The sequence below is a fragment of the Nelumbo lutea genome, chromosome 2 (assembly GCF_056320005.1).
Source record: "Nelumbo lutea isolate HS-2025 chromosome 2, American lotus-T2T, whole genome shotgun sequence".
NCBI classification, from domain to species: domain Eukaryota; kingdom Viridiplantae; phylum Streptophyta; class Magnoliopsida; order Proteales; family Nelumbonaceae; genus Nelumbo; species Nelumbo lutea.
This window is the reverse complement of record NC_142685.1, coordinates 66,934,780-66,945,691: the sequence shown is the minus strand read 5'-3', so window position 1 is coordinate 66,945,691 and position 10,912 is coordinate 66,934,780. Positions and strand designations below refer to the sequence as shown.

At 39.9% G+C, this 10,912-nt stretch overlaps 1 protein-coding gene across 1 annotated transcript; it reads right to left on the bottom strand.

Moving 5' to 3' along the window:
- Positions 1-6,955: 6,955 nt before the first annotated feature.
- LOC148871317 (protein SMAX1-LIKE 3-like) lies at positions 6,956-10,680 on the bottom strand. Its single transcript, XM_088968853.1, has 3 exons — positions 9,182-10,680; positions 8,472-8,706; positions 6,956-8,371 (listed from the first exon to the last, which is right to left on the bottom strand). The coding sequence occupies exons 1-3, from the start codon at positions 10,372-10,374 to the stop codon at positions 7,208-7,210; spliced, it is 2,592 nt and encodes an 863-aa protein (XP_088824979.1). The 5' UTR covers positions 10,375-10,680; the 3' UTR covers positions 6,956-7,207.
- Positions 10,681-10,912: the final 232 nt, after the last annotated feature.

Below are 10,912 nucleotides of genomic sequence, written 5' to 3'. Positions count from 1 at the left end.
TGAATCAGAGGTCCCGGGGGTATTTTCTCGGCGAGGGCTCTCCGACGCTTAAGTTAGCACTCTGATTGTAGAGAGCTTTAAAGATAATATTGGAGAAATGAGAGAGCTAGAGAGCAGGGGTTACTTCCCTTTTTTCATCATCTCCTCCCCTTTGGGGGGTGAGGTCTTTATATACCGGAGTCCTCGCGGGTTAGGTGGGTGAAACGCTTCCAAACGATAAGACTCGTCACATCCCGTCAGGCTGGCGCTTGTGTCAGGCGGCCAGGTCGGCGCCTGGGCTAGGTTGTCAGGGCGGCGCCTGCGTCAGTCGGCGGGTCGGTGTCTGGGCCAAGTTGTCAGGTCGGCGCCCGTGTCAGTTGGCGGGTCAGTGTCTGGGCCAGGTCGTCAGGCATGAGATCTTCCTGCGGTACGCCAAACTACTCCTGTACCGAGCTTCTCTAAAAAGTGACGAGTTGCCAAGGGCGAGCTGCTTGTGGCGAGCTGCTTATGGCGAGCTGCTTATGGCGAGCTACCTATGGCGAGCTGCCTGTGGCAAGCCCTGGCACTTGCCTGTGGCGAGTTGCCTATGGCAAGCTGCTTATGGTGAGCTGCCTGTGGTGAGCTGCCTATGGTGAGCTGCTGCCTATGCTTGTGGCAAACTGCCTATGGCGAGCTGCCTGTGACGAGCTGCCTATGGTGAGCTGCCTATGGCGAGCTGCTGCCTATGCCTGTGGCAAGCTGCCTATGGTGAGCTGCCTGTGGCGAGTTGCCTGTGGCGAGCTGCCTGTGGTGAGCTGCCTGTGGTGAGCTGCCTGTGGCGAGTTGCCTGTGGCGAGCTGCCTATGGCGAGCTGCTGCCTATGCCTGTGGCAAGCTACCTATGGCGAGCTGCCTGTGGCGAGATGCCTGTGGCATGCTGCCTATGGGGAGCTGCCTGTGGCGAGCTGCCTGTGGCAAGCTGCCTATGGCGAGCTGCCTGGAGGCCATACTTAGTTGGCACGAGGTGCCACATGTCACAATTCTACTAGAGGGCCAAATCTGCCCTCATCAAAAGCCATTGTGTGAAGTTACAGGGCAAGACCCCAAATATCAGAGTAAACTAATTCTAGGGGAGATGATGAACGATGATGAACACTAGTGTATGGTAGGCGATGACTTTTTGAAATAAGACAATGATGACAAACAGTAGAAGTTGCAGCCGAGGAACCAATAGTAGAGAGAACTTGTTGAACAATTTTGAATGTCGAATGACCTAGTCGATAGTGCTAGGAATCATAGGAGTCAACAGTGTGAGATAAGGCAGTGGGAGATGGAGCGTCCAATGGCAAAAGTTCATAGAGACCATTCTTATTGAGATTGCGCATGAGGAGGCTCCCCAAGGATCAATCCTTTTCCAAGAAAAATGAAGGGTGAAATTCTAAGTAGCAATTATTGTCTACAACAAACTTATTGATTGATAGAAGGTTTTTGGTAATATTAGGAGCACGGAGAATGTCGGTAAGATGAAAGAGCCTATTATTGATAGAGAAAGAAGAATTACCAATATGAGAAATAGCCAAACTTGTACCATTACTAATACGGATCTGATTAGCCCCAGTATAATCGGATCTATTCTGTAGGTTGTTTAGATTGGTTGTAATATGATGAGAGGCTCTAGAGTCTGGATACCATGCTGAATCAATGGCGGACTGAGAGCTACTTGCTTGAAATGCGTGAGCCGAGATAGACTGTTGTTCACCAGTGAAGGCAACATCAAAGCGACGATAACACTGTAGAGCATTGTGATAGAGTTTATTGCAGAGTTGGCATCACACTACATTGGGATTGCTATTCTAAGAATTCTAAAAGTTGCCTCATCTACCACTGCCACAACCTCTGCCCCTTCCATGACCCCTATTACTTTTGAGGGAAGAAGGTTCGTTGCTGATTGGGATCGATGGAGGGAGTGGAACTAGATGGAGGTTGAGAGGCAGATTGTTTGCTTGCAACATTGGTAGAAGAGTCACCAATAAGAGAGGAATTATGGTGTGAGACTCATGCTTCATGGATCATATAGAGTAAGATAAGAGAAATCATATTTAGTTGCTACCAAAGTAATGAATGGATCATAGTCAGGTCTGAGTCCACAAAGAGTGTTGAGAAGAAGATCCTGGTTGTGGACAGGTTCAGATGCGGCAGCCAACTGCTCTGTTATGTTCTTTATCTTCTGTATATATTCGATAATGGAGGAAGAGCCTTTCTTAATGTTCATGAGCTGCATGTGTAGTTGGAGAAGTCGGACTGGTGAGGGGGATGCAAAGGCTTCTTCTAGTGCCTTCCAAACATCCCTTGATGTTTTGAGACTGATGATTTAATTGACGGTGCTTTCAATGAGGGAGGAGATAATCCAGCTCATGATGAGTTGGTCAAGTTTGATCCAGATGGAGTATTTGAGATTTGTAGTTTGTTGCCCTCCAAAGAACAATGTTTATGGTGGACATCAAAGTTTTCAAGGCATCTAGGCGATTCTAGGCGACATTGGGGCGCCTAGTCGCCTAGTCACTTAGGCGATAAAAATTTTATAATATAAAAGTCTGACTTTTGGCTAGTTTCCTAGTTTTATATACCATTCAGCATGTATGTTAATTGAAAAAATAGTAATTCTCTTTATTAATAACATTAAATTTCCTCTAAAAATGTGGCAAATCATCACATCTAAAAGATAAAAATATTTTACGTATATTAATTTCAAAAATAATACTACTATAATAAGTATTCAATAGAGAAAATTCATATTAATTAGCAGCTAAAGATGGTTATCAACTTTATATGATAAATATTCAAGATAGAAAGTAAAATAGAAAAAAAAAACAAGGATGGAATTTCTGTTTTATTTAATTAGAGAGAGAGAATAGAAAAAATAACTTTGTTATTCTATTCTTTCTTTTCTTTCTTTCTTTTTCTCTTCTCAAAACCCTTTGGTATTTTAAATTTCAATAGTAAAACATTAAAACAAAGTATAATTGATATATATATATATATATAACATATAATAAAATGTATTAACACATACATTAATAAGATACAACAATATAAATGATATTATAAAAGACGCCCGTCTTGTCATTTTTGTCGCCCAGGCGGGCGCTCAATCGCCTAGGCGGGCGCCTAATTGTTAAAAGTCAAGGCATTTGGGCGAGGCACCCAGCAAAAGGCACTGTATCGCCTAGGCGACACCTTGACAACTATGGTGGACATGGGAGGGTTTCATTCACATTCCCTTCAATTTTATGGGTTCTGAAAACTGATACAAAGTGAGCTCTCCATGCAACATAATTTTCTCTATTAAGTTTTATGGGTAGAAAGTGAGTGGTGTTCGAAAAATTGAGAGAAGAGGAAAGGCTAGTTAATGTATTGGGAGAGATGGTTGTTGATGGAATGTTGGTTGAAGAGCTTTCTGTTGCCATTGGCTCTGATACTATGTGCGATTAAAAATAAAGATGATAAACTGAAGAGAAGATAGACAAGATGAAAGAGAATGTATTGTACAGCAAGAGGTCGATGGTTTGTCTTGCTGTTATGTATTCAATATATATACATTCAGAGTTATGTTTGTACATGATTACTAGGAGTTTGATTTATACAAAAATATTGCTACCAGTCCTGGCTTATCTAGGATTACAGTGCTAGCTTATCAAGGATTTATCCAGCTTCAGTCTTATCTTCACAACAACGAGAGTCCTCTTGGACTGGTGCACCAACACTCCTTCTCTTTGACCCTCAGGCCACCAACGTGCACTTGAATACCCGCCGGAGTTATTCGAACAGAAACTTCACCACTTTCCAACAATCCAAACATCTCGCCACTTTTTTCAATCTTTTTTTTTTTCAAAAAACAGTATTCAAGAAGTAGGTACTTTCCGTTTTCAAATAGAATCTTTTTTCCTTAGATATGTATCTACCCACTGGGAGAAAAGGTGATAACCTTAGACAGATGGTTGCTCGTAGAAAAAAAAAATCTACCTTAGGCTAATTTTAGATACATGACTATCCATAAAAAAGTTTCCACTCCAAAGGATATGGGGTCTATATTTATCTTAGCAATTCAATTTCTTATTGAAATAAAAGAGTAAATTTAAAGACTTTTAAATTATAAATTAAACCTAATTTAATTATTCAAAATAAATAAAAAATGGTTTATAAACTGCATGCATGGAACGAGCCCATTTTCCCTAGGTGGAGGGGAGAGACAGTATTTAACGGTAAAAGAAAAAAAAAAGAAAAGAAAATTGGCAAAAAAGAAAGAAAAGCAGTCTAAGCAATAGAGGCTTGTTCCTTTTAAACTGAGTCCGGGAAAAAAAAAGAGTTAAGAAGAGGTAAACCCAAAAAGTAAAGGAGAATAAATTTAAGATGGGAAGTTTGAAACAAAGTAAAAAGAATGCATGTGAGAGAGACAGGAGCAACTCATCCAACCCCAACTTTGTGCTTCAAATAGTGTATTAATTCCCAATAAAATTCCTAATCTTTTCAAAAGCCATAAGCGACAAATTCCCTACTTACACATTAGGGTTTCAATTTTGAAAGATGTTTGAGATAATCATCTTTTTATGATTCTAAAGTAACATCTTTAATTTCAAAAGTTGATGAGATGTCTAGCTATGATTTTTCTTTTGATTTTTAATCTTCATCCAACCACTAATTTTGAAAGAGAGAATGTTTTGGGTTATGAAATTAAAGAAGGAAAAGGGATTCTTTTGGAAACGCATAACTATGCATGAAAAGTAGAGCCTTTTGATATTTCTTAAGGAAGATTTTGCTTTTCTCTTCTAAATTGGCCTCTCCTTTGCACAACCCTTACGTTATGTATCATACCTTAATCCTACTTTGTGCGTTTCCCACCTTCCTTTACTAATTTATTCAACTTCTTGTGTGTTGTGCAGTTCATGTCTTCTTTTTTTTTTTTTACCCTTCTGTCTTCCAGCCCATCTAATTAATAACTTGCAAGTCTAGCTATCATCGCATAATTACAAGTGATCAATAAATTTAATTAAGGGAATAGTCCACACAAAACCCGTAGTCAGAGGACTAATGTTATGGCCATAAACCAGTTTATTGTCTTCCAATTAAGTGGAAGCTTTCACTAGTGGGACACATAATGACCAGCTATTTCAAAACAACTGCCTGTGTTCTATATATGAATATAAAATGTAATAATAACAATCAGATAAGATTGTCCTCATCTCATGCAACTATGCATTGGGATACTGTTATTGGGGACCTGTTTGTTTTAGAAAGTTGAATGATAATCTCATCATCTCCCTTTTCTGTATATTATAATTTTTAGGGGTTGGAGAAGAACCAATTCTGATGTGCCTTCCATAACATGGGATAGATTTTCCTGAAAGGAAAGAAATGATTTCTAGATAATGTAGAACCTACTATAAAAAAAAAAAGAAAAGAAAAAGAAAAACCCATGAAATGTCTTTACATGTTTTAAGGTTATCATGATTTTTAACCATCAACTAGGATCAGCTGTTTGATTGATTCAAGAGAATGAAGTACAGTCTATGCCATAAATAGCAACCTTTCTTGCACAGTGCAGATTGGTGAACAAAATAGTAAGCCAATTAAAGAAGAGGCCCTACTACCCAAAACCCACATGAAGAATGAGAAAAGAAACTGGGAATTATTAATTTCCGATCCATTTATGATGGCTATATATCACTATAGTTATAAGATTATTGACTTAGATAAAGTGTTTCATACTCTATATAGTACATATGTACATCATTGGCCTGTTAGAAAAGTTCTCCATCCATCCTCATTGATGACATCTTATTGAGATTATCTTTATGATCGATGTTCCTTTGAATCATGGGCATCTAAATTTCTAGGGCCCACCAACCTTATGCCCAATCACTTATCCAAAGTCCAAAGCTTTAAGTCGACTTTAAACTCCTTGTAAGTTACAAGAACAGCTATTTGAGGTTGACAGCTGATAATTCATCTTAATGGAGTCATTTCTAATGTACAGTTACAGATGAAGTAGAATATATATCTATTAATTTTAAACAGTATGTTGCATATCCAAAGACCTTGGACATTGAGATATGGACCTTAATTACCTAAAACAGGATAATAAAGTAAGGCCCCAAGTTTATGATGCTAACCCTAATCAATCAACTCCAACCAGAAGACCACTGATGGAATATGAGAAGGAACCAGTGCAAGAGATAAGAGTAGTACACTTGTAAAAATCATATTCCACGATGTGTATGTCTAGCCCTAGTACCCTAAATAAAAGATAGAGTTTCAGTTCTCTCCCTTTCTTCAGTCTCACACTTTCACTTTTCATCACATCTTTTTTTTTCCTGCAATTTTTCACTTACAAACCTTATAATTTCTTTCTATTCCCAATTATATATTTCCGCTACTTGTCTTTCCACTCTATGTAACCCTTTTGTGTTCCACTCTAAAACCCAGTTCTCTCATTATTTCTGATTGCACGTGTAACACATGTAATGCCACGTGGCTAGTATTCTTGAAACCCAATATTTGGGGTTGAAATCTCCCACTCACGTACTAATACAATAATATATACATGTATACGCAAACTTACATACATATAATATTAATATAGGTGTTAAGACGATTATAAGTAGTACAAGTCTCTGTGTGTGAGTCTCAGAGTCTGTACGTGACTGTCTGATTAGTTGATAGCTGCATGAAGACCTATGGATCCATGCATTCCATGTAAACCAAAAACTCCACTATTTTTGTAGAATCCAGAACCCTCATAATAAAAGGAATAAAGAAATCAACAAACAAACCGAAGAAATTATTCTATCAGTAGTGCCTTAATCACATAAAATAAATGGTTAATCGAACAAATATATAGCTTCCTGTGGAGAAGTAGTACAAAAATACAAAACAATGGAATAAACGGCCATTTGATTCAAATCAGAAACCCAAAAAAGAAACAAGAAAAGAATGGGAAGGCCAGAAATAACCAATTACACGAAGAAGATGATGATAATATATACAAGTGATTCTACATGGCCAATTCTTTTTTCCATATCCATATCCAAAGGAAATGTTTCAGGAACCGGCATGAAAATATATATATATATATATATATATATATATATATATATATATATATATATATTAAAAAGACCAAAAAGAGAACCTAAGTCTCTGGTAAAGAAACAAAACTACGAGCCGAAGAAAATGTCTACATGGGGTTCTGTTCACAGCTCCTGTAATTTGAAAATAATCCGTCTATCAACTGATTCGAGAAGTCCAATGTCGTCGATGGACTGGTCGTTGACATTATCTTCTTCGGCAGATAGATTCAAATCCAAGGAGACACTCGGGCTTGTTTCGTTATCGCAATCGCCTGCAGTCTTCTTTTCTACTGGCTCGCTGGATTTCTGCTTGACGGGTGGAGAGCAGGCTCTCGATCTGGAGCTGAAGCTTTCACAACTCAAAATGATAATGGCATCTTTCAGACGTACTTCTTCCCCATTGGAATTTGTAATTCTTCCTCCCTCAATTGCCTTCTTAATGCCCAACTGAGAACAGTAGTCAACCTGCTCTACGTCTTCCATCAAAAAGACACGGTGTGGATTACTGGAAACTGCTTCAGCGAATCTCTCGAGATAGCTGCAACTCGATTCATCTCTAGATCTTTTGTTCCTAAAATCATCCGTTGAATCGGCCCTCGTTGATGAGAAACTGCTCAGACCGATCGAAACAAAGCAGTTCTGAGAGCCAAAAACAAGGCCAGCCAACTCTCTAGCAATCTTTTCTTTTCCTTCCACATCAACACCCTGGAAAAACATACAAGTATTTTCTTTGGTCTCACTGTTTCTAAACTTTCCCTTTCTTCTTATCATTCCGGATCTGCACCGAAGGATTGTACTTGCAATTTCAGGAATTATGTCTTTCTGCCATGGAACCTTCTGTTCCAATGCATTACATAGGGTCTTCAGTTTCTCAGCATTAAGTTCTTTGAATCTATGCAAGCACTCCATTTCCATTGCATCGCTAGAAGAAGCTGAAGTAGGAGTGGAGTTAGGGCCAGAGTTGAGATTAGATAAAGGTGATGGCTTTGGCTCCCTATGATCTGGAAAATACATTCTCAGATTGGGCTCAAAGCCTTCGTCAACTGTGGTGTCAGAGATCCAAAAATGGTGTTCCCTACATGACCTTTTGGGTTCAACAACGATAGGCCAGCCTTGAGTGGTTTGGTGCAAGTGAGAGTAGTCTTGTTCATGAGAAGAGACCGAAGTAGAGGAAAAAGGTGAGATTGAAGCGAAATTTAGGGTTCTCTCAGGTAGGCTTTGGTGGTTATGGATTGAGCTGCAAATTGAGTTCCATTTCTTGCAGAGATCTTTGACATGGATGGAGTCCTGATAGAATATAGAGAAGAAACAAAAATGAGGACCTTGAAGTTCAAAATTGCAGGAATAATCGTCGTTACTAGCTTTAAGTAGTGAAGATAAAATTTACCTGATTGTTACCAGTCAATCTTTTGTTCTCGTCCTTGTACTGTTGGAGCCATGAAGGTAAGCTTGAGGTGCTGGAGTCTTGGTTGTGAGAACTGCTTGTTAAGCTTCGAACTTCCATCTCGATTTTTGCTGAGCAATCACTGCAACAAGTGAGCTGCTTCTCCACTCTACCTTCAAGCAGGGGGGAACCGGACCCATCTTCAATTCTCTTGCTTCTGAATTGACCTTGTGAATCACTGAGAGAGAAAATAAGAACATTTGGTCAGCCACCTGAGATGAGATTGGCATTGGAAACTATTTATTAAAATCCCCATATCATTTATAGCATAGTTTACTTCAACAAGATCACACGCTATGAAATTGTTCAAGTAAATGACTCGAATTACTTTTTTTTTTTTCGTATGACTCAAAAGATAAAAGGCAAATAAAGGAAAGGTAAAGTCTGTAAAGCAATTGAACTCCTTAATTCCAAATGAAGGAAAAGACTTTTGCAAAACAAATAGCAAGGTTTTTTGAGTTATAGAACTCAGTGAAGATAAGAAAACAATACCCAAATCAGAAACCTAGCATTGGAAAAATCAAAAGCTACAAGCTTCTTCCAGTTAGCTAAGAACTAAAAACCCCAAAATTTTGTAATAAAAGAGGAGAGAAAGATAAACTGTAACAAAATGGTTCAAAATTCAACCTTGAGAATTACTTATGAATTTTTACCTGTCAGAGCTAAGACTCAAGCCCAAGCCACCTACAGGAATTGTAAGAGGATGAAGCCCCCAGATAGTTTCCAAGGAAGGGTTGCCAATTCTGCATCTCATGTAAGTCTGGAAGGTCGCAATCCCCATAAGCCATAACCTACCACTCTCTCCAATTCCGCATAACAACCTTCCAAGCTCCATAACCATGTGCTCCAGAGGCCAGTAGTAGTTCCTTCCTTGCTCACCAGAACTCGCCCCAACCTCAGCAGCCCATTTAAGGTCACCCAGATACAATACAACTCCTCTACTGACACAAGTTTTGACAAGGCACTTAAGTTCCCCAAGCTTCTGTTCAACCTCCTCCTTGGAGAGATTCCCAAAAGGATAGAGAGGAAGACATACAAACTTAACATCTCTTAGATCTTCAGGAACATCTCCCTTGTCAATCTTATCCATCACCGCTCTAACAACAGCTTCTGTGGTAGCTAGACATTCTCCTACAATAACTGTACTTCTCCTTCTTCTATTCATCAGAGTCTCGAGCACGCTCACCACATCCTCACTTCTGACTTGATCCAACAGACTTGGTTTGCTGACTTTGGGTCCAAACTGACTCAAAGGAGATTGGGAGACAGTACTGCCAAGGGCAAGAGAGTTACTTTCCTTGGACTTAATACTAAGAGAAGGATTCTGAGAGCAGATCTCTAGGGAGACGGCTTGTTCCACATTGTTTTTCACTTGGGTACTAGAGAAGCCGGCTTCTTTCATCACTCTACTAACACTGGGGTCATCTAGGATTGAGATTATGAGTTGTTCTATCTCTACTTTCACAGCAAGTAAGGGTTGTTGCTGGTTCTCAATGGAACCACGGCGCTGATGGGCCTGCGCCCGCTTGAAGGCGGCGACCAACGCATTAGAGAGAGAAGGGTGGTGGGATTGAGGAGCCAACATAGGACTAGAAGTGGAAGCCGGCAAGCGGTTGAGGGCGACATTGAAGCAGAGTTCTAGGGCTTTGCACTGGAGAGGGTGGGAATGGGATTGAAGGCAAGCTGTTCGAAGAAGGCCGGTGGAGGAGGCAAGCATGGTGTTGGCTACATGGAGGGGAGTCACTTGGGCATGGCCTCGCCTTCTTGCGAGGTTAACCGCTTGTTTAACCACAGTTGCAGCCTCGGCTGTTAGGGCCTGTTGCACTGTACAACCTCCTGCTCTCATCTTTAATTTTCCCTCTCCAAGCTGCTGCTGTTAACCTAGTAGAGCTAGTATTAGAATGAAGATGGCTTGCTGCGCTTGAAGAGCGGCAAGATCAGCAGGGAAGAACAACTTTTGTAGAGGGAATCATTTGTACAAAGAAGATATGGATTTGTGTCACTTCTGAATTGAAGATGAAAGAGATAAGAAAGATGAACTGGGGAATTTGACTCCTGGGGTGGAAGTGGAGTCAAAACTCAAAAACTGTGTTGATAATGCATATAAACTATCTATTCCACTCCGTTACATATTCAGTATGGTTTGTAATTTCGTTATGAGAAGACTGAGGGAGGATGTATGAAGTTTTATGGGATGTGGGCTGTGCTTTTCTTGTTGACGAGGTAAAATTTTTGGGTCCAAAGTCGATTTTGCAGTGGAAAGTGGAATGCATGTGCTGACAAGCAGGACCAATTTAGTATCAAAGGCAATTCAGCTTTGTCTCTCCCATTTATAATATATAGATAAAGATTGTTGGCAAATTGGAAGTGGGCCTTTCTTTCTC

Bases quoted from the DNA above. Each gene is read 5' to 3' on its own strand.
- LOC148871317 (XM_088968853.1), bottom strand. From the start codon at position 10,374: ATGAGAGCAGGAGGTTGTACAGTGCAACAGGCCCTAACAGCCGAGGCT. The intron at 8,707-9,181 runs GTAAAAATTCAT...TTTCTCTCTCAG, and splicing joins TTGAGTCTTAGCTCTGACAG to TGATTCACAAGGTCAATTCA. The intron at 8,372-8,471 runs GTAAATTTTATC...ATATTCTATCAG, and splicing joins GATTGACTGGTAACAATCAG to GACTCCATCCATGTCAAAGA.